Source organism: Dryobates pubescens, chromosome 20, assembly GCF_014839835.1.
Source record: "Dryobates pubescens isolate bDryPub1 chromosome 20, bDryPub1.pri, whole genome shotgun sequence".
In the NCBI taxonomy this organism is placed as follows: domain Eukaryota; kingdom Metazoa; phylum Chordata; class Aves; order Piciformes; family Picidae; genus Dryobates; species Dryobates pubescens.
The window spans coordinates 11,001,805-11,024,611 of NC_071631.1; the positions used below are offsets into that span (position 1 = coordinate 11,001,805).

Genomic DNA, 22,807 nt, shown 5'->3' on the forward strand with positions numbered 1-22,807 from the left:
ATTCGGCTGTGACTTGATGCCTGTATTATGTAAAGCAGCAACTGTTACCACAGGGGGGCAAACTTGCAGCTTCTGTGCAAGACTCATGATTTGCCAGACATGAGAGAAAAATAGCTTTGGTTGGTTTGCTAGATGTTTTAATTACCCAAGCGAGCTAAAATGCTGGATCTTATTGTAACAGGCTTATGATTATTGATACTGCAGGGCTTGAATGATAAATTAGCAGTTTATTAGATTAAAAGAAATTGTAATAACGACAGATTAAATAAAACCAGTAGGAGTATGAGAAAAATTATAAGAAAATGAGTGTTTTTTTTCCCAAGAGATATTATTTCATTTGTGAAAACCTTTATAAAACCAGGTTGAAGCAATCTGTTTAAACAAAACCTCAAAGGGTCTGGAAGGAGATTACTGTGTGCTGGTGGAGAGGTCGATAAAGTGTGTTAATAAGTCACTTGAATGTGCTCTGCATGTGACTTCTAGAAATTGGTAACTACAAAGGATGAATTTGTTACCTCTCTGAATATAGCAGAAACTTGCTGCTAATAGGAATTGTGTGGATAGATGGTTTCTGTGGCTGAGCCAGTGATGCCATTCCCTCATTTCAAATAAAATTCTCTCTAATGCCTCCATTCTGATTGTTTTTTTGGGAGGCATTTTAATCAATCCCTCTGAGTTATAGCTGTAATACCATTTACCTTTTAAGATGTAGATTGCCATCTTTGGTGCGCAGCCTGGAAAATGTAGATGAAAAAAATAGCAATCTTACGCTGTTCTTTGCCTGCTTGAATACCTCACATAAGCATACAAACTAAGTAGAAATTTTTGCTGCTGTGGGACATGCACAGCAACTCAAATTCTCCCTAAACTTATATTGGGCTCTGAAAATCTAATTTGGTTCGCTCCTGTGAGGTTTGGGTTTGGTTTTTGTTTTGTTTTGTTTTTTTCAACTTCAGAGATGTTTATTCTTTTGGATATATGTTTTATAGTCTATAATCAAAAGGAAAATGTGTAAACATTAAAGTCCTACTTACAAAAGACCAGTTTGGATATATTTGTTTAAAGTCACATATTTGGAATGTGAAGTAGTGGATCTTCAGTCTGAATGCATGAAATTTCTGAACCTGAGAGCATTTTTTTGCACTGCCACAATGTTTTTTGTTTTTTTTTTTTTACTTAGGTTCAACATAAAAGTGCAATTGCAGATTGTAGCAAGCTTCATGCTCACGGGTGTCTCTGGAGGTGCAAAGTATGCCCAAAATGGACAACTTTTTGGCCGCTTTAAACTCACTGAAACACTGTCGGAAGACACTTTGGCTGGACGGCTGGTGATGACCAAAGTCAATGCTGTTTATTTATTGCCTGTCACTAAAGAGAAGTCAGCACAGACCCAAGGAACCAAAGAGAAGGTTTATGAAGCAGCTATTGAGGAGAAAACAAAGGATTATATCTTCTTGAGAGTATCCAGGGAATGCTGTGAAGAACTTAATCTTCGGGCAGATTGTGAAATGCAGGTAAGTTGGAGTGGAAGTGGTGTTGGTATGGGAGCCGTTTGCCCTGTGTCTGTTGTGGCCCCACCCAAAATAATTGCTTGGAGATATGAAAGAGCATTTTGTTATTTATTATCAAACAGAAAGCAGAGCATGGATGAGAATTTCAGATAGATGAAATCTTATAATACATAAATACACATTTCTCTGTGTCTGCATTGTATGTATCTATGAGTCATTAGTTGGAAATCGGTGGTTTTAGAGTTGGAGATTAAAAAAATACCTTTGAATGGATTCAGTTTCTGGCAGAATTCTTCTAAATGATTAGGCATTGCTTGCAGATTTTTACTTGCATTACCTCATCGTTTTGGAAGTGTGATTTGTAAGTTGTCTTGGACATTGTTTTTAGATCTCTGGACTCTTGAGAGTCTTAAGCCCTCTCTGTGTAAACTTACAAAGGAAGCTTCTATCTTATTTCCTGTAGATAAGTGATCATGTGTAGTTCAGGGGCTTTCTTCCACCACCTCTACTCACCCTCTCCCCTCTGGTCCCAAGCCCACTGAATATCTTGGTAACTCCAACTGTACCCGGACATTTCTTCCCTGGACAGGGTGAGCTGGTGCTGTCATTCCTTACAAGTGATAAACCACATTGCTTTTGAAGACGAGGGTATTTACTAAGGTAGCGGATAGGCAGAACAGTGGGGAAAAGAATTCTTGAATGTTCATGTATCCTATTTAAAAATAAATTTTCTTTAGAGTTCCAATCACTTTGGTGAGCTTCATGCTCAAAGTTGTAACATATTTGTTACACCCTTTTCTTCAGGATTGTGATTATACATCCTGCTGTAAAATGTGATAGCCAGGATGAATATTTAATGTCTTTACATCTGCAGAGACCCAAAGTTAATGGCTACATTCTGCATTGATGCAAGCAAACATTGTTTATTTACAGCAAAGCTCGTGTCGATTTTACCTGTTAGATAATAATATGAACAGCACAATATTTACATGTACTAGGAAAAAAAGGAAATGCTAAGAGCTGTGTTTTGCAAATCCTTATGACAGAGATGATCTTCAAGTAGAAAACATGACTGCAGCACAAGAGGGTTTTCAGGGGTGATGCTGTGGTGGGAAGTGACTTTATGAGCCAGTAAAAGAGTGTCAGATCCAACAAGCAGTTAAATCTAGAAGGCTAAATTACTCCCGCATAGAGGAGAAAGTTCGTAAGAGATATTGATAGGACTTTGAATGAGGCCTGTTGTATTTAGAGAAGTGACTGTCTGCTTTTCTAATACTTTTTTCATGGTTATTTTTTAGCTGACAAGGACTTCTTAAAGTCTTGATGTTAATTGTCAGAAAAGATAATTACAGAAGTATATTCTGGTATTACTTTGTGTTTGAACTTTCTGGTTGGTAGCAGTAATTATAATGAGATTAAACTGTGATTAAGTAATAACAGGCTGCCTAACAGAGAATCAGTGAGGTCCAGAGGAGAAAATTAATAGATTTGAGAGCAGGTTTTTATGTTGGGCACATGGGTACACTTAAAATGACAGTGTCGCCTCTGTGGCATTTCTCTGGGGTAACATCTGGGACACCTCCCACCAGACCAGGTTGCTCAGAGCCTCATCCACCCTGGCCTTAAACACTTCCAGGGATGTGACATCCACAGTATCTCTGGGTGACCCATTCCAGTGTGTCACCACCCTCATAGAATGGCTAAGGTTGGAAGGGACCTTAGCTGTCATCTATTCCACTTATAGTAAAGAACTTCATCCTAATGGCTAGTCTAATTCTCCCCGGATGTCTCTGGCATCTCCAGACTTGCCTTTAGCTATGCTCTTCCCCTTCTACCCCAAAATTCCTGCTTTTGGAAGGAAAATACCAAGTAAGGGGGGGTAAAAGCTGGTACAGAAACAGGTTAAATCCACTTGGGATGCAACCGTCGGATGCTACTTTAGGGAGGAAACAGATCAGTTTTTTCTGTCCTTGAGCCACCATCCCAGCAAAGTATGGGGTGAGCAAGAACCTCAGAAAGGTACTTACTTCTTTAATCACAAATGCTCATTACAGGTGCAGCACAGTAATTACAGACATATTTAGTGATGGATAGCAGTGCTTTGAAAAAAACACTAAAAATGTACCTCAGTCACTTCACTTCTTCAGCTTTGGGGCTTTTTGTGGTGTTTTATGTTAGTGCAAAACTGTGTCAAATTCTGTATCCAGGCTTCTGTATTGGTTGTTAACATCTAGTTCTTTGGCACAATTCTCTGATCAGATTAAATTGTTGTTGGAGAGATTAATAATGGCAAATTTAAATATGTGTAAGTGATGATCTGAGTCAGTGTTTTTATGAATTGTTTTCCCAGGAGCTGCTTTTATCTCATGTTCCAATGTGGACTGTATTTTTTTCTCTTTGCTCTTTTAGTATATGTATGTAGAAACTAATTTCACTACCCATTGTTCAGCTCTGAATTTAATCAGGGGTGTTAATGTGCTCTGAGTGTTGCTTCTGGCTTTGTACTACAATCCTGTTGGCATTATCTTTTATTTACTAGCATTAAACCACAAGCAATTGAGAGAACAAAACCGGAATGCGTTGATAAGCAACTAATTGTTAGAAATTAACTTTTGGAGAGTCCAAATAATTGAACATAAATGACAATTTATATTATTCCAGAATGCTTGACTAGAAATAAATAATGTTGACGTTTATCTCTGCTGGTCACAAGTCTGATTTATGTCATGAATGGCTTAGGTCGGAAGGGACCTCAGAGGTCATCTACTCCAACCTCCCTGCCTTGGGCAGGGACATCTCTCAAACACAGCTGCTCAAGGCCTCATCCAGCCTAGCCTTGAACATCCTGAAGGAGGAGGCATCCACAACCCCCCTGGGCAGCCTATTCCAGAGTCTCACCACCCTTATACTGAAGAACTTCTTCTTAAGATCCCATCTAACTCTTTTCTCCCTCAGGCTTCAAACCATTCCCCCTTGTCGTGTCTCTAGACACCCTTATCAAGATTCTTTCTCCAGCCTTCCTGTAGGATCACTTCAGGTATTGGAAGGCAACTCTAAGGTTCCCCCAGAGTCTTCCCTAGGCTGAATAACCTCAGCACCCTTAGTCTGTCCTCATAGCCTGTCCTCATAGCCTGTCCTCATGTGTTGATCAATAAAAATTCCTGGCCTGTCACTTTCTCAAGGTTCTTACAATAAGGGATGGAAGCTTATATTTGTGAAAAAACCAATACTTTGGGACAACAACATTTTCCAGGAGTGTTTTTTTGTATTTAAAAAAAAAATAAATCCAAGAATATCTTCCTTTTTATTTTATTTTCCCCTGAAAATACGGTGGCATCTAATCTTACAAGTCAAACAACAAAATTACATTAGAGAAAATGCTGCATTTATCTGTGCTTCAAAAGAAAAAAAAAAGCAGCAAGTTAATTTTATCACAAATCTTTTGCTTGAATGACATTTGCTGTTTTCTTCCGAGAATCTGTAGTTTGCAGGAAGATAAAAATGTATCATATGCAGCAAAGTCTAAAGAGTCTAAATGAATCATTTTTGATTCACCTCTTCATTTATTCATTCATTTTGTACTGCAGGTTGAACTTCAGTTCCAGTTAAATCGCTTACCCCTCTGTGAAATGCATTATGCCTTGGACAGGATTAAGGACAACAGTATTTTGTTTCCAGATGTCAGCATGACTCCCACCATACCCTGGAGTCCCAACAGGTACAAGAATACAAACACTTGAATATTAAAGATTGTGTGGTAATGCAGTACTGAAGTTCTCATAACAGATGGCTGGAATCAGCCCTAGAACAAGAAACATGCCTTGCTCTTCATTAGTGGTGAGGGTGGTTCAGAGAAAGGAGTGAAACTGTTCTAAATAAAACAAGAAAAGTGATCCTCTGAGGACTCAAATCTGTCGATTGCTTTTCCCTGCAGTGGAGCCATGGTTTTATAAGCATTGCAGTTGTGTTGTAGCTGTAGAAAACAAGCCTGCTATTGTTGTTTATTGGTCTGCTGTTCCTCACCGAAAATATGCATGGTAAGAATGCAAATACCAGTTACAAGAAGTTTGTTGTGGCAGGCTCTCAAGTGTGCAGACTCCCATTTGCAAAGAGCCATCCATTAGTACTTCCTGAGTTAGATGCAGTGAGCTCATATTTGGACATAACAACTGTTGGGGATGACTAGGAAAAGTGTGAGATTGAGTCTTGGAAGGACCAGCATTGCACTTGCAGGCAGTCCTGAGATTCTTTGTCTACATGTCTTCCAGGTTCCTTTACAAAATTATAAACCTCCGTTATAGAAATACTTCTGAGGAAACTTAAGGCTGATGCAGTGAAAATAGTTTGTCTCAAAGAGGAGACATGGGGAGGAGAAATGTGAGGCTGTGTTATAGCTCAGGGAATATGGTCACAGGGAGAGATGAAAGAGGTATGAGGTTTCTGTACTTAGAAACCAGGGAAATGAGAGCTATGTGGAACTGATAGCCTGGGCAGCATGCGAGGAGTCGTGTGGTGTCTTGGAGGTGAGAATTAAGAGTGTTATTGTGATGCAGTATAAATCAGAAGATAGCTCAAGGATTAAAAGGAAATAGATCTGGCCAGAAACTTGAGACAGCAAGATAATGTAAGACAGAAATTACTCAAAAAGTTTTAGTTTGTTTTTGGAAGTGTAGGAAGAACAGAGAGGATAAAGGGTGGAAGCAGTGTTCTGGGTGAGGGTGATTGCTGTGTGCACTAAAGCTTTGACAGTATGAGCAGAAAGAAAGGAGTAGGTTTTCTGTAGAGCTTCACTGCAAAGTTAATGGAGGTCAGTGACAATCTGTTCACTGACTTAGTTAAGTTCTGAGTGAATCTTACAAGGAAGTATTGTTTAAGAATAGTTTGGAAGCAAGCAGGAATTTCAATAAACACAAGGTAAGTCAAGCAAGCTAGAATTTTATCTTCTCTGGTTTAAGTCAGGAAATGTGTATTTACAGAAATTTACATATTGTTTTAGTTGATGGAATTTATTTCCATAGTGTTTTATATTTTTTATAGACATAAATTATGTATGTGATGGTTTTAGCTCAGTTTAAGTCAGTGTAATGAACATGCTTTTCTCCATCTGGTAGCTTGATTTGCCCTACCTTGAGAATCAGTACTGCCTCAAAACTGTCTTTCCCTCTTTTTTCCTTCTATTTTTTGTTTTACATCTCTGTTACTTTCTGATATATCCTACCTCCTGCCAGCTTCTTGTTCATAACTGTCTTAAAAGTTAGGAATTTGGTTAATTCCCTCTTAGTTTACTCTCTCTTGGTAACTACTAGCACTAACTTCCCCAGTCTGCAAGAAGCTTGTACCAAAGCAGATCACATTACTAAAGTATGGCCATATGTGCAGCAGCAACAGGTGGTTTTTACTATGCATGTCTACTTTTAAATCTGTCAGTGGGAATATTAAACACTGTGTCTACAAATCCTTAACCTCTTATGCTCATTAGAATTTTCTGAATAGCTGGTATCAGCAAAAATTCTTTCTAATAGACTCCTTTCCCATTAGAGGTAGGTGCCTTAATGATGCCCCAAAATAATTTAAAGACATGTTTGTAATTAATTGGGAGCCATTAGTTTGTTTAATTGCTTTTTAATTTCCTTGTAGATAACTTTTACCAAGCCCTGGGGTTGTGTAAATGTTGACTTTTAAAGTTGTCAATGTAAATACTGCAGGGAAGAAACATGACTAATGTTACAGTTTGCATAGTAAGAGTAGAAAATAATTTTATGTCTGCTTGTTTTTGTTACCCAGTGATGGTGCAGTACATACTTGTTCTAAAATGTGTGCCATGCAGGTTAATTATTCTTAAGTGAGATAAAGTAAGTCAAGAAGTAGTTAGATCCCTTCTGGGGAAACCAATTTATTGCAAATATTACCAGATTTTTGTGATTAAAGCTTGAGATTGCTTTGCTGGATTTGTTGCTTTGTTTCAGCTTGCCTCAGAATGGTACAATCAATAAAGTAGCCTAGAGGCTCTTTAATTTCTTGAAAGCTTTTGAAATCTTGCCTCCTTCCATTTCTGACTGACTATGGATTGTCATGGCTTCTGGTTTAACCTTTGTTGCCTCCTTTTGTGCAGACAATGGGATGAGCAGTTGGACCCTCGACTAAACGCGAAGCAGAAAGAGGCTGTTCTGGCTATCACTACTCCACTTTCCATACAACTGCCTCCTGTTCTTATCATCGGTCCCTATGGGACAGGAAAAACCTTCACTCTGGCTCAGGCAGTCAAGCACATACTCCAACAACAGGATACAAGGTGAGATGGGGCACTAAATAGAGCGATGCTTGATTAGCAGAGATGATGTAACTTTTAACCTAAATTCAAGGCAAAGGTAGAAATAGAGAGTTTCCATCCAGCTTAAAACCAAATCAAACCTCAAGCCATATGTCATTGTTTTGATTGATAAAGTAGTTCTCTAGTCTTAGCCTGTGTTTTCCAGTTAGAACAAAAGTAATTAAAAGCGACAGTATGTAGAATGACTGTGATTTGCTTGACATGGAAAGGTTTGCAGTGTGCTAGATAATCAAAGCTGTTCCTTACTTAAAATCAAGTCTAGGTTAATAATCACAATATTCTTGAAAACCTGTTTGAACTTTAAATCTTTTCATAACTGAAGGATTTGAATTGAAGAGCCAAATCATGCAAAATTTGCTAGGTTAGTGAGTAGTTTCATTAACAGAAATGTGCAGGAAGATGGCCACTGTTTCCTTTTTTTTGTATTCTACTGCTTTGAATTGTTTTCTGTTTCTTCATTGCTTTTTTATTTGCACCATTTATTCCAGCAGGATTCTCATTTGCACCCATTCTAATAGTGCTGCTGATCTCTACATAAAGGATTATTTACATCCATATGTAGAAGCAGGCAATCCCCAGGCAAGACCTCTCAGGTATTTTTTTAAGGCTTATTATGTATCTATAAAATACTATTCTTAAGAAAAGGTGTCTATAAAAAAACAAAACAGGTTAAAGAACTTCTAAAACATAAAAGCATATTGGCATTACCAGCAGTGCTTTTGAAAACAGAGACTAAAAGGAATGTGAAACATTGTCGACATAATTTTGGGTCATTTGTATAATAAAACTAAAGACATCCTTTTTTAAGCTTTTCTTATTCTATTGATCAATGTGTCTTTCCTAATGAGCAAACTTTTGATATGCTCCTCTAAAAGCTACTATGATAAAATAAAATGAATTTGAACTGCATTTTAAGTCCAGAACGTTTTGACTCACACTCACAATGAGAATTTGGACACTGGGGCAACCCAACTGAGGCTCATTTGAAGCATAATTTTGATGTCATAGGAGCTACATATTTAGAGAATCATGTGCAAGTAGTTTGGCCTCTTTTGCTAAACCAGTTTGAAGTCAATGTATATGTGGTTAAATGTATTTACCATGGGTATTTGGGGGAAAGCAGTTAAGGAAAAAATGCAGAAGAGATGGAAGCTTTAAGAGCAAGGAGGATAAAGTTGCATAGAAACAGTTAAGAAGGATTTATTTATGGGCAGAAACCCATAACAACAATATATTCTGTATGCTGCCAGCTTGGTATATATTTATTGAGATTATGGGCATCATTTTCTGAATGTCAGAGAGTGAGTTCATTATATTACTAAGAAAATGACTGTGTGTTTACTTGCTAGCTATTAAAAGCCATTCTGGACTTTATATTTTATGCAATGTCAGTGAAGCCAATGAAGTTATGTGAAAGGGCTAGATTTACAACAGGTGTAAATTCTCTTGGGTTTGTTGGCTTTAGTTGCCATGTGACATTTTACAGACACTGAAGATCTGGCCAAGGAAAAGAAGGCAGCTTATCTTTAAAAGTCCCCTTTGATCTGGCTGTATTTTAACCCAGATTGTCTTAAGGTGATTTGTAAAGCACTTTGTGATAGAATCACAGAATGGAAGGAACCTACAAAGGTCATCTAGTCCAACCCCTCTGCAGTCAGCAGGGACATCCTCCACTAGATCAGGTTGCTCAGAGCCTTTTCAAGCCTGACGTTGAAGATCTCCAGGGACGGGGCCTTAACCACCTTCCTTGGCAACCTGTTCCAGTGTTCCATCACCCTTAGGCTAAAGAACTTGTTCCTAACATCCAATCTAAATCACCTCTAATTTCAAACTATTGCCCCTTGTCCTATCCCTACAGGCCTTTGTAAGCAGTCCCTGTCCAGCCTTCCTGTAGGCCCCTTTCAGGTACTGGAGGCTGCTAGTTAGGTCTCCCTGGAGCCTTCTCTTCTTCAGACTGAACAATCCCAGCTCCCTCAGCCTGTCCTCATAGCAGAAGTGTCCCAGCCCACTGAACATCTTTGTGGCCCTCCTATGGACCTGCTTCATCAGGTCCATGCCCTTACTGTGTTGAGGGTTCCAGAGGTGGACACAGTACTCCATGTGAGGTCTCACCAGAGCAAAGTGGCAGAATCACCTGTCTTGATCTGCTGGCCCCTCTTCTTTTGATGCACCCCAGAACCTCATTGGCCTTCTGAGAACCATGTAAATATTTCCACGAATTTCTCTAAGCTGTACACTAAATAAATTCTGCTGTCAATGATACCACACAAAAGTTTGGAGCTGAGAATTTGGGATTTTTGTTTTAAATACCATGTCATAAATTCATATTTTTCCCCTTAACAAAACAACATTCTGTGCCCTTTGGAAAATGCAAAGTCAGAATGAACAGTGAGAATTTATGTTGAGTCCACACCTAAATAAAATATCAGTGAAGCCTGAAGGCCAAATCTTCATTGTCCTGATGCCTGTAAAACAAATTTGTACCCAAAAAAAAATAAATGCCACTGGGCTTGATGAGATAATTCAGCTGTATTAGGGGCATGCTCCAAACCCTCACTCTTACTGAAAGGACTTGACACTGAAACAAATTTATTAGGCTTAAGTAAATTAATGCAGAAGGGTTTCTGATAGACAGAAGCCTAACCCTAACCTGCAGTTTGGAAGAGCTTCTCTTAGGTGCTGATGCTTGATTTTAAGTGTGAAGAATGAGGCACCTTAAGCTGGTGAGTCAGAGCTGTAAGAATTATTAATTGGCTCCAAGTTTTTTTACCCTGTCTCTCCAGCAGCTGGTAGGCTGCTGAGGTAGCACTGTAGCTAGATACCTCAGATTGTCACCATCTCCTAAAATCCTGGAAGCAGCAGCGCTTTCTCTGTTTCTGGGCACACAGTGGTTGAGGAATCTACTGTTTATTGCAGTTATTATTTTACATGCATATTTGAAATGTAGCTGCATCCATGAAGCCTATTTTTGTATGTAATACTAGTGGAGAAGGAAAGGAGGTGATTATCCTTTTAGCTGTATTTTTAATATCTCTATCCCTAAACATGTCATTGCTGACTATCAGTTCAGCAGTGTCAGAAAGCTGATTCCGTTGGAAATATCTCAGCTGAATCACCATGATTGTAACATAAATGCAGAAATACTACATGCAACCTGAAACCATGCAGCTTTAATGTGTGGCTGCTGGCTTCAGGAGATACCCAGACTATAAAAATTAATCAGCTGGAGCAAACCAAGGTTTGAATTAACCCCTCCAATCCAAAAACCCAACAGGTTTTAAAGGACCATTGCCCTTTCTTCCAAATTGTCTGGACTGAAATTGTTGTACTGAAAATGGCATTAATTTATCTTATCAAATCTCAATTTGTCCAATAAAGGCCTCTTTAGCCAATTAATTCTTTTTCTTGAAACTCTGCATTCTGTCTTATGCTACCCTCAAAGGAAGGTGGATTTTAAAAGTTAACTTCCAGGTTGTAAGAGAGGTTCTTCACACGTTTTCTGCATCTCAGGGAGGATACTTGTTTGTGAGAATGAGAATCTCTTTGGAGGTGGATCAAAAGAAATTGAAGAGGGAAATCAGGTGTTTCTAAAATTTTCTTCAGGCTTCTTGGGACTACTTAGAGTTTTCTTTTTTTTAATGGTCTTTTAGCAGAAAGATGAAATTTGACTGCTAGGTTCTTTTTCCTCTAAGCTTCTGTGTTCTCTTTGCTTGAGGGATTTCAGGTGAGAAATAACTGTGTGAAATCTGAGGAGCTGGGAATGGAGTTTGTCTAGGAAGAGTTCTTTGGAGCACAGCCTGAAGGGAGAATCCAGGTTTTTTTATCAAGAACTGGGAGGAGCTGGTGTTTGTCAGTTCAAAACAGGGAAAAGAAGTTTTGAAGAACTTAGATTTAGTCCCTATTCACTCTGTTGTAAGGAGTCATGAGAAGCAGAAGTTGCTTTTGTAGGACAGGAATGCAAATGGAACTCTGGTTATACTCCCTCAGAAGTTCTGACTCTAGACTTGCCCTTCATTAACTTTTAGAAATGATTTAGGAGCAATCCCAGCCTGAAAGGTGTCTACTGTACAAACTGATACTTTGATGGAAATTTATCAATGTAAGCAAAACATGAAAGATAGGAAATACTCAATGTGACTAAAATAAAAATACTTGGGCAAATTTCTTTTTTTGGCATAGTGCCTGGAAAGTTGAAGAGAAGTAGTGGTAGTTAAGGGTATGTTGCAGGGTGAAACATTGCAATTTGTGTTAAACTGGTAAACCCCATTTTTGTAATGTGTTCCTCTAAGAAAAAAAAAAACCCTCACCCTAGTAATGAAATTAGAGGAGATTCAATTATCCTAAATTTCACCTGAGAAAACAATTGCTTGTTCAGTGTGACTTACTTATATCACGACATTGTCGAAGTAGTCACATCTGTCAGGTGTTTTTATGCCGGTGGTGAATAATAGCTCTGGGATACCTTTTTGATCTCACATCAAAATAAAAGAAATTACTGGGTAAGCAGCAATGCAGTTTGAAATGCTGTCAGCCAATCTGTGAGTCACCCATAGTTGAATTTTTGTAATAAAAGACAGTGCATGGTATAATAATGTCTAATAACCATAATATTTTACATTTCAATAGCACCTTTCATCCAAGAATCTCAAAGTGCTTTACAAACATAAACTCACAATAAACTCATTAATCCTCACAGTGCTCCTGTGAGCTGGTAGGGGAAGTATTGCCCTCAGCTAAGGTTCAGAAGCTGAATCATAGAATGGCTTAGGTTGGAAGGGGCCTCAGAGATTGTCCTCCCCAACCCTGCTGCCATAGACAGGGATGCCTCTCATCTAGGCTTGGTTGCCCAAAGGCTCATCCAGTCTGCCCTTGAACACCCCCAGGGAAGAGGCATCCACAGCCTCCCTGTGCCAGAGTCTCACCATCCTCATACTGAAGAACTTCTTCCTCAGATCCAGTCTAAACCTACTCTCCCTCAGCTTCAAATCATTCCCCCTAGTCCTGTGTCTAGACACCCTTACAAAAATTCCCTCTCCAGCTTGCCTGTAGGCTCCTATGGAATCCCATGGAAGCTGACCGAATGGCTGGGATGAACAGAGCAGGGGTTTTCTTACTCCTACCACTGTATTCTGGCTAGTGGACCATGATTTTATGATGTTACATAGATTTAATAACAGTTTATCAAAGAAATCTTATGAGTTTGCTGGCTGATAATAAATACATTGAGGTACCATTAGAAGATTCTTGTTGTGACTCAGGACTGTGCTGTGTGCTCTTGCATTGAACCCAGCCTTAGCTGAGTTACCTTTGGACATTAAGTACCAGGTATATTGTCAGATTCAAAAGCCATTCAGCTTACTGCTTCTTGGCCAGAATGAATGCTGGATTTTCACAACCCAAATTTGTCATAATCCTAATAGTTTGTGCTCTCTAGTAATATAGAACCGAGCTGTAATTTTCAAATCTGGGTGGATGTGTGGTATCCCAAGTCCAGACAGTGCAATCATGCTTTGCACTTAGATTCATGATTACACTTTCCAGATACATCATTAATGATTTTGGGGTTTGTAACATGGGTGCAGGAGAAAATAAATCATGAACAGATAAACCAAGCAGCATAAATCCCATATTTAGAACTGAAATTAGTTTAAATAATTTAATCTTTATTTACTCTGGAAATAAGATAATTTAAATATTAATTTCTGTACAATAGTTTCCTGTAGTTTGTGTTGCACTGTAGATTGACAGTTGTGACTTGATACAGATGGTGTCTTTGAGGAGCACCCCATAGAGAAGCCTTCTGACATCTTTATCCAGCTCCTCAGCTGTACTCAGCACTGGTTAGGCCACACCTTGAGCACTGTGTCCAGTTCTGGGCCCGTCAGTTCAGGAAAGATGTTGAGTTGTTGGAATGCGTCCAAAGAAGGGCAACAAAGCTGGTGAGGGGTTTGGAGCACAAGCCCTATGAAGAGAGACTGAGGGAGCTGGGGGTGCTTAGCCCGGAGAAGAGGAGGCTCAGAGGAAGCCTTATTGCTGTCTACAGCTACATGAAGGGAGGTTGTAGCCAGGTGGCATTAGTCTCTTCTCCCAGGCAGCCAACAGAACAAGAGGACACAATCTCAAGCTGCACCAGGTGAGGTTTAGGCTGGATGTTAGGAAGAAGTTCTTCACAGAAAGAGTGACTGGCCATGGGAATGTGCTGCCTAGGGAGGTGGTGGAGTCATCATCACTGGAGGTGTTTAAGAAGAGACTGGATGAGGCACTTGGTGCCATGGTTTAGTTGATTAGATGATGTTGCGTGATAGGTTGGACTTGATGATCTCAAAGGTCTTTTCCAACCTGGTTAATTCTAGTCTAGTCTATTCTAGGGCATAGTCTTTGTGTCTTCCATGGTTTTCTTCCATTTAGCTAGACTGGCCAGAACATTTCATCACTCTTCAAGAAAAAGTCATCATTAATCTCATGATATGGTGATTAAAATGATCTTGTATATCATGAAAAGATATTTGAAGTCCAGTGCTTTGCTGACAGTGTTCTGGGATTTTAGACTTCAGCCATCCTTTTTGGCACTGTTTTCTCATTCTTTTATACAGTGACTCATAACTATGGCCCTGCATGGTAAAAAGGTGAATATGCTTCCCATTTGGTTCTTAGAAGACAAGCAGTATGTGTAAAAGGAAGTGCAGGGTTTTATTAATGTTTTTTGAAATTAATTTTTTTTAAAGATTCTGTGGTTGCACTCAAGGAAATGTGCAGACCACTGCTGCTCTGTCACTGCCAAGACCATATGTGGGCTATATTTATATTTCAGCTGAGGAACTCTCTCTTTAAAATGAGTTTCCTGATAGCTTACAATGAAATTGACATTGCTGTGAGGGTCACAGAATGTTAGGTGTTGGAAGGGACCTCTAAAGATCATCCAGTCCAACCCCTCTTCCAGAGCAGGATCACCTAAAGCAGGTCACACAGGAGTGCATCTAGGTAGATTTGGAATGACTCCAGAGAAGGAGACTCCACAACCCCCCTGGGCAGCCTGTTCCAGGGCTCTGTCGTCCTCACAGTGAAAAAATTTTCCCTTATGTTCATATGGAACCTGTGCTCCAGCTTGCCCCCGTTGCCCCTTGTCCTATCATTGGACATCACTGAGCACAGCCTGGCTCTGTCCTGACACTCACCCTTCACATCTTTATAAACATGAATGAGGGCATCCCTCAGGCTCCTCTTTTCCAAGCTAAAGAGGCCCAGTTCCCTCAGAATGAACCAAAGGTACAAATTTCCATACATGAATTAATCCTTGGTAACTGTCGAATGTAGCATTGCACTGCAGCAAATACCAAAAGGTATATCCAAGACATTTTCGCATATTTCAGGATGTATTTTTACATAGTTGTGATGGCTTGCTTCCTAAAGGTTACATTCATTTAGCAGAAACCAGAGTATTAACATTTGAAATTTTCAACTGTCACTGTGCTCAAGCTGCAGAGAAACTAAGCCTCCTTTTTCTTTCCTAGGGTATATTTCAGAAATCGCTGGGTAAAGACTGTCCACCCAGTTGTGCATCAGTACTGTTTGATTTCAAGCACACATTCCACCTTTCAGATGCCACAGAAAGAAGACATTCTTAAGCAACGAGTAGTAGTTGTGACTTTAAATACATCACAGTATCTTTGTCAGCTGGATCTTGAACCAGGTAAGGTCATTTCTAAACAAGAAGTGTCCGTGCTTCAGAGTTCTCTTCCTCTTTCCAGCGTCAGATCCTCACCCAATTCTTTGAACTGTTAAAAAATACACGTAAACAGTGGTCATCTTAAAATAATCCTCTCTTTTTTTGTTGCTGTGAATAAATGTTTATTACACAGCTATAAACTGCTAGCATTTAAATTAACCTTTAGCTTATTCTGTTTTTTCCTTACTGTAAAAAAAAAAATCAAATAAAGCAGCAGCCCTATCTGTGATCTGGTGTTTCTGAGATCCTAGAGGGAAAATTCTGTTTGAGCTTCTGACTTCGAATATTATGCTCATTAAGGTCATTACTCAGTGGGGCATGTAAGCATAAATACATACAGAGAGCTTTTTTTTTTTTTTTTCCCTTGTTTTGTGACTTGTTTAGCTTGGCAAACAACTCCCACACATACAAGCCCGTGCAATGGTAGCGTGATACTTGTAGGGTTGTTTTCTAAACTGAAATGTATCAGACTGCTTTTCTGGGGGGCAAAGGCTGTTTAAGGATTATTGTTTTCTTGGTCTCCAAGTGAAAACCATCTGCTTTTTGGAGAATGTGGAATTTCTTTACAAGAAGAGGTTAAGGCTAGGTTTTTATGGCTTTGTTTAGGCATTTGTTGTAATAGAGAAAACTAATATGGACTTGATGGTAAATATTTTCAGTTCTTTTGGTGGAAGAACCTGCTTTCCTTGGCAATGACCTGTGTACAGTCATGCCATAGTAATGTGTCTGCAGCTGTATGAAATTCTTTATATATATAATCTTAACTGGATGGTATCTAAGTCAGCAATACTTAATTTTAAACCTTTATATGTATATCTTAATGTACAAATCTACTTCTCTTCTATACCTGTCCTAAATTTACTCTTTTTCTCGAGTGCATGTTACCTAATGCATAGATTCCCACCTACCCAGCAAACCTTTTGGTCCAATATTATCATAAGATTGAATTTAAGTTATCCTTCAATTTCTGTTCCTTTTTTCCCCTGACCTTCCTTAAAACTCATAACCAGCAATGTTCTCAGGTAGCTGTGCAATTCTAATGGGAAATTCAGTAAATAAAATAGTATTAAGACTCAGGTACCTGAGGAAGTCATAGAATTGTAGAATGATTTGGGTTGGAAGGGACCTCCAAAGGTCATCAGTCCAACCTCCCTGCAGTAAGCAGAGACATCCTCCACTAACTAGATCAGGTTGCTCAGAGCCTTGTCAAGCCTGACCTTGAATACCTCCAGGGATGGGGCCTGAACTACCTCCCTGGGCAACTGGTTCCAGTGTTCCACCACTCTCATGCTAAAGAACTTGTTCCTAACATCCAATCTAAATCTGCTCTTCTCTAATTTCAAACCATTGCCCCTTGTCCTATCACTGCAGACCTTTGGAAACAGTCCCTCTGCAGCCTTCTTGTAGGCCCCCTTCAGGTACTGGAAGGCTGCTCTTAGGTGTCCCCAGAGCCTTGTCTACATGTTGAACAGCCCCAGCTCCCTCAACCTGTCCTTGTAGCATAGGTGCTTCAGCACCCTGACCATTTTCATGACCATCTTCTGGACGTGCTCCATCAGGTCCACGTCTTTCCTGTGTTAAGAGCTCCAGAGCTGGACATAGTACTCCAGGTGAGGTGTTACCAGAGCAGAGCAAAGTGCTGTCATGTCTTTTCCATTGTAGTTGCCCTAAGCTCTTCAAACCTTTGGGTGCTGAAAAGATTTTCAGATTTGAGAAACCTCCTGAGGGAAGTCTGCCAAGAGACATTTCCTCTTGGAATAAGGAGAGCTCAGATGAAATGCTTGTTTAACTTCACATGTGTCCGAACTAAAAGGCAGATCTGTGGGCTGCTGCTCATGTATCTGGTAATCAGTTGACCACTGTTGGTCATCTGATGGGTTTCAGAATTGTCAGTGTGGTTTAGGGGCTAGAAATTAATTTGTATAAATCATACTGATTTTGCACACACCCCACACCCCCCCAGTTTTAGTAACTGTCAGAACCCAGAACTTTCAGTACACTTTGTTGTATTGTTATCACTGTTTATTTTATCATATTTCAGCTTTCATTTATTCGCTGATATCTCTGTTTTTTGCAGGTTTTTTTACACACATTCTGTTAGATGAAGCTGCACAAGCTATGGAGTGTGAAACTATTATGCCTCTGGCATTAGCTAATAAAAACACAAGAATTGTCTTGGCTGGAGACCACATGCAGGTAAGAGCTATAGAATTTTGAAATGTAAAGTGGGTGTATGTATAATATTTGTATTTTTTATGTTGAAATTACTCCTCTGCTCCAAATTTCTGTGGTTTGTGAAGATCTCAATCTCTAACATAGACTCACAGGATTTCTGCTTGGTGAGAAGATGCTGTAGCAGTTGTGGTAGTAACTTAAGTGTAAAGTGATTGACAGAGTAATGGTATGAAATGATTCAAAACAGTTTGGGATTTGAGGGGCTTTTTGGGTTTTGGTAAGTTTTTTGCTTGGTTGGGATTTTTTTGTTTGATTTTTTTTTTTGTTGGTTGCTTGTTTTCTTTTGTTTTAGTCTTTCAATTTTTATTATTTTTGTGAGAGTGTTGTTTGGTTTTGTTTTGGGGCTTGTTTTTTTTGTAAGTTCTTTTTGCCTTTTGGTGTTTTGGTTTTGGAGGGTTTTTTTTGGTGTTTTATGGCAAACAGCTCTCTGCTTTGGTCACTCACCTGTGCAAGCCACAGAGGAAAGAAAAAACCCCACAGATACAAGGGTTCTAAGCCACAGAGGACGAAAAATGAAAACAACTTAGATACAAGGGTTCTCTCCTCTTTAGTTAGTGGATGTTTTATTGTTCCTTCAAGAGCATGCTGATCTTTTGTACGGTAGGAATAGCCATGTTATATGTCTTCCAATTATGAATGTAGTAAAAGCAAGGTTTCATTTTTGGTTTTATGCAAAATGCAGATGTTAGGATCATGAAATTCCAAGTCCACATATTTAGTTACATTTTCTTTGTGTGTGTGTGTCTATTACAGCTCAGTCCTTTTGTCTACAGTGAATTTGCCAGGGAAAGAAACCTTCATGTTTCGTTGCTCGATCGGCTCTATGAGCACTACCCTGCAGAATTTCCATGCAGGATCTTGCTGTGTGAGAACTATCGCTCCCATGAAGCTATCATCAAGTAGGTGTGAACTTTTCCACTGTATCATGTGTTTCTTTGACTGGTGTGAGTGAACAACTCTTGAACCAAGCACAGCTGAATGAAGAAGGAAGCATTATGTGTTTCTGTAATGAAATCTTAGTTGTTTTGAAGTTAATTAATTGAATAATTATTTGTTATTAGGTTGGAATTCAGTCTCCTAGAAGAGATACCAGGGGTTCAGTTAGTTGTCTTACAGACCCCTCGTTTGGGTGAGGGTGTTGTGGCTGCAAGATTTGCACACTAAGCCAAAGAAGAGCTAATTTTCCCTTTTTTAACCATTATGCAGTATATTAGGTTTCAAAATTTTAGAATTATTGGAGTGGATGATCTTGGATTGGTAACCTCTGTGCAATGAAAGGAATGTATGGATATAAGCAGAAAAAAACAGGTCATATTTTGGACATGCTTCTTCCCTGTTGTCTTTTTTCAGTGGCTTTGCATTTTTATGCTATGATAAACTAATGGCTGCTAGGGTAATGAGCTCATCCATGAGCTGTGCTAGAAAGAGTAAGTGCAGTCATGGGGAAAAATGCTAAAGTTTAAATTCTGGCTCAAATATGTACTGAGGAATATTTTGTTGGTATCCAGTCATGCTAATTAGGTTATCACTGTGTTCAAAGCAAAAGCAGAAGTATTTAAGTGCTCTGGGGAATCAAAAGTGAGAGGGCAACATATTTTGTTACACAGCTTGATCTGTCTTCATTTTATGGGCTTTGTAATTATAGACTGAGCAATGCAGAAATTCTTACACATATCTTGAAATTGTAAGTTTGAAATGAGAAAGAAACTGAATAGGAAGGCATTGTTTCAGCTTTTGGTTAGAGATCACGTCCATGAAATTTTTCTCAGAAAGATAATTAAAATTCATTTCAGCAGCCAGAGTTCAGACAGTGAGTTCCCAGAAAGTGCTGCTGTGTTGAACAGGAGGTGATGGTTACAGAGATACAACTGGGGATGGTGGGCTGGCTATGGAAAGCTAGGCTAGAAGGTATCACTGTGTGAAGTGGAAGCTGTGAAATGCTCCTACGGTGGTCTGGTTGGGAGACTGTCTTCAAGCCTGCTGATTTTTTTAGAACATGGAATTTCCCGTGACAAATGGGACCATGGCATTTAAGACAGAGGTACGTGCAAGAAGATGGTTCATGGTGGGCTCATTAATCATACCTACCTAACTGAGGAGACCAAAAGAAATTACAGAAAGAACAAGCCGTTAGTTCAGCCTGACTTTGGTGCACTAATTGGAAAAAACAGCCGTTGTAGAAAGGGTGCTTTATTGTTTAATGAGAACTCATTACTAAGAATTAATTTGCAGAAGAAATTAATTAATTGAATAAATTAATTTACTCATTGGCAGCAGTAGACCTCTGCAGCTCCATCCACAGGAGTGCTACACATTCTTCAGAACTGTGCAAAGAAAGCCAGTTTGGGTCAGTAGTGGGCTGCAGCTGTTTGATGGTGATTTGGTAGCAGACCGGTTTCTGTAGCTTTTCTGTGACCAGTTCTTTACACCTTAAGCTAATATAGTTGGAAACCTGGAAGAATTCAGTGGGCCACTGACAGCACAATGTCCTGCTTTTGTTGCCTTCATGTCAGGCTGCATTCATCTTAACTGCATCCACAGAGCTGTATCCAGAGAACATTAATGCTGGAAGCTGTGCATTTAAAAGTTAGATTATACCAGAACTCACTAATTAATGAAAGCCAATGCATTAGTTTAGCTCCGTTGTGCACACAACAGTATTCAGCACTTGTAGTGTCAGCCACAGGAATCTTCTTGATGGTGTTTTGTCCTGTTCCATTCAGTTTGCCTTCTTTGCCCCAAACTTTTCACCATGAATGTAGTTATCACCTCATTTCTTTTCTTGCCTCATTTCTTTTTCAGTCAGTCACCTTCTGTAATAGCTGCTGCCAGCAGAATTAACATGTTCTGGTTGTGTTTGTGATAACTACCAATGTAGATTTGTCTGCAGAAGGTCACAGAGGAAAAGCTTGCTTTGAAGCTGAACATTTGACCTGCATAGTGCATGAAATCTGTAGTACATTTATTTTCCTTAAACAATGTAAGGTTGCTCATCATCCAGCCAGCGACTGAGGAATAACCAGTGCCAGACAGGAAGTGTTCCTTTTGCCTGGTTTCAAGCCACCAGGACTTCTGAGTGAAACATTAGTGGGAATGTTCATAATGTTGGGGTTTAGATCAGAAGAAAATGCTGTCTGTATAGAAAGAGTGTTGGAAAAGCATATTTCTAGTGCTTTCCACTCTGTAGTATGGAAACATCAGTGCAGAGAAATCACTTGAAGATGCCGAATACTAAGCAGTGGTCCTGTTTTCCTTATGAAGTATTTTGTGATTGTTTATTTTATCAGAGAAATTTGCATTTTTATCAGTGAGCTCACATCTAGACTCCACATTTTATTCTGCTTTGCCTCGTTACAGTTATACATCTGAACTTTTCTATGAAGGCAAATTGATGGCAAGTGGAAAGCAGCCAGCACACAAAGATTTCTACCCTTTGACTTTCTTCACAGCACGTGGGGAAGATGTGCAAGAAAAAAATAGTACAGCTTTTTACAATAACGCAGAGGTAACTCTTTGGCTTTATTCTTGATTGCTGTCTTAAAGCTCCACTGCCCCCTAAATGTATTGATTTATGCTCAGCATAGATAGAAGGCATAAATTGTCCTTTACTTAGAATGGGGAACATGGAGTTTGTTAAACATGAAATGGTGAACATTGCAATTGTAGTAAATATTTCCACTAATTTATCTTCTTTTTTTTTTTCCCTTTGCAAATTGTAAGCTGTGTTTAGTTCTCTCAGGCTCATTCTTCAGAATGTCTTTCCTGATAATTTTTGTGACATTCTGATGGCTGTATCTTAGCAACTGAGAGTAGCTGCAATTTGAAGTAAAACTTAGAATTCTTTGACTGTTGTAGAAATGTTCCCACTCAGATAAAAGTCCTCTGGAGTAACATTTCATATTGCTTTAATATGTTTATGATCGGTGTCTTGACTGATTGTGTGCAGATGAGATTCATGTTTTTTAGGTGAGAGCTTGCACTCAAGTGTGTTTGTTTCACATGGATTTATTTGCGTTCTTCAAAACTTGCTTTCATTCTCATTCCTTCCCTTGAGTTAAATCCCAAATCTACAAAACCAACACACCCACCCCTCCCCCCCCCCCCAACCTTAAATTGGTAATTCTTTTTGTACTGGAAGATGCACTTTTCCAGTCACCTCAAGTTGGAGGATGCTTGACCCAGCTCCTTTTTCCCCACCAAAAAGATGTCTCAAGAAATGTCATTGACATTTGAAGAAAGACAAAGATAGATCACTAATTTTCTTCAACTTATGAGAAATTTTATCAGAGCTTAGGTTGCTGTTTAGCAACAGTGTTTGTTGTGAAGCATTGCAGAGCTGTTGTTGGTCATGAGGCAGTTCATCTGATGCACAGTTGCTAACCTTTTGGTGGTTGTTGTGCTGCGCTTGGTATCCATTCTGGGATGTGTTAAATATCTACTTAAATAAAAAGTTCCAATGACTTCTGGACACATCACTGAAAAAAAAACCACTGAGGGCGTCTGACTACTTTCATTAATCTACTTGGATTGCTCTGCCATTTAAAAGAAGTTGTAAAAAACCTAAAAATATCTTCAGTAGCCAAGTAACTGTCTGAAAATTGTAAGTCATTAATAGCTACAGGCAGAAATGAAGGACAACAGCTGCTTAAACACCAACACGAAGAACTGAAATTCAGATGATGAGAGAGATTTTTGCTGTTTGACCCTTAATACACTTTTGCATTAGGGCAACTTATGGTTCATTGGTGCCTATATTAAGCATTAATCTGGAAAAATACTCTTTCCCTTTATGGTCTTGATTCTAAAGTTTCCCAGTATGGCCTTAATCTCAAATACACATCCAGAAGTTATTTACTTTCAGAGAAGCCTGCAAAAATACCTGCAAAAGGTCATTATATTTGGGCTACAGTTTTTGTATAGATACCAAAATTTATTCTAATAACCTTTGTCAGTAGAGCTACCTTTATTTTCTTTCTTTGAGTTTTTCAATAAATTCTTCTGGTT

The 22,807-nt window shown here is 39.1% G+C and overlaps 1 protein-coding gene across 4 annotated transcripts in view; it reads left to right on the plus strand.

The window, feature by feature from the left end:
* HELZ (helicase with zinc finger) overlaps nucleotides 1–22,807 on the plus strand; it is an 86,237-nt gene that overhangs the window by 39,934 nt on the left and 23,496 nt on the right. For 3 of the 4 annotated variants that reach the window (XM_054170470.1, XM_054170471.1, XM_054170473.1), the window contains 8 exons: nucleotides 1,181–1,514; nucleotides 5,099–5,229; nucleotides 7,624–7,803; nucleotides 8,331–8,435; nucleotides 15,354–15,532; nucleotides 17,646–17,764; nucleotides 18,557–18,702; nucleotides 21,161–21,308. In XM_054170470.1, coding sequence (XP_054026445.1) covers nucleotides 1,181–1,514; nucleotides 5,099–5,229; nucleotides 7,624–7,803; nucleotides 8,331–8,435; nucleotides 15,354–15,532; nucleotides 17,646–17,764; nucleotides 18,557–18,702; nucleotides 21,161–21,308 — 1,342 coding nt within the window. The remainder of the gene's footprint in view (nucleotides 1–1,180; nucleotides 1,515–5,098; nucleotides 5,230–7,623; nucleotides 7,804–8,330; nucleotides 8,436–15,353; nucleotides 15,533–17,645; nucleotides 17,765–18,556; nucleotides 18,703–21,160; nucleotides 21,309–22,807) is intronic. The other variant, XM_009902672.2, reaches the window with a different exon arrangement.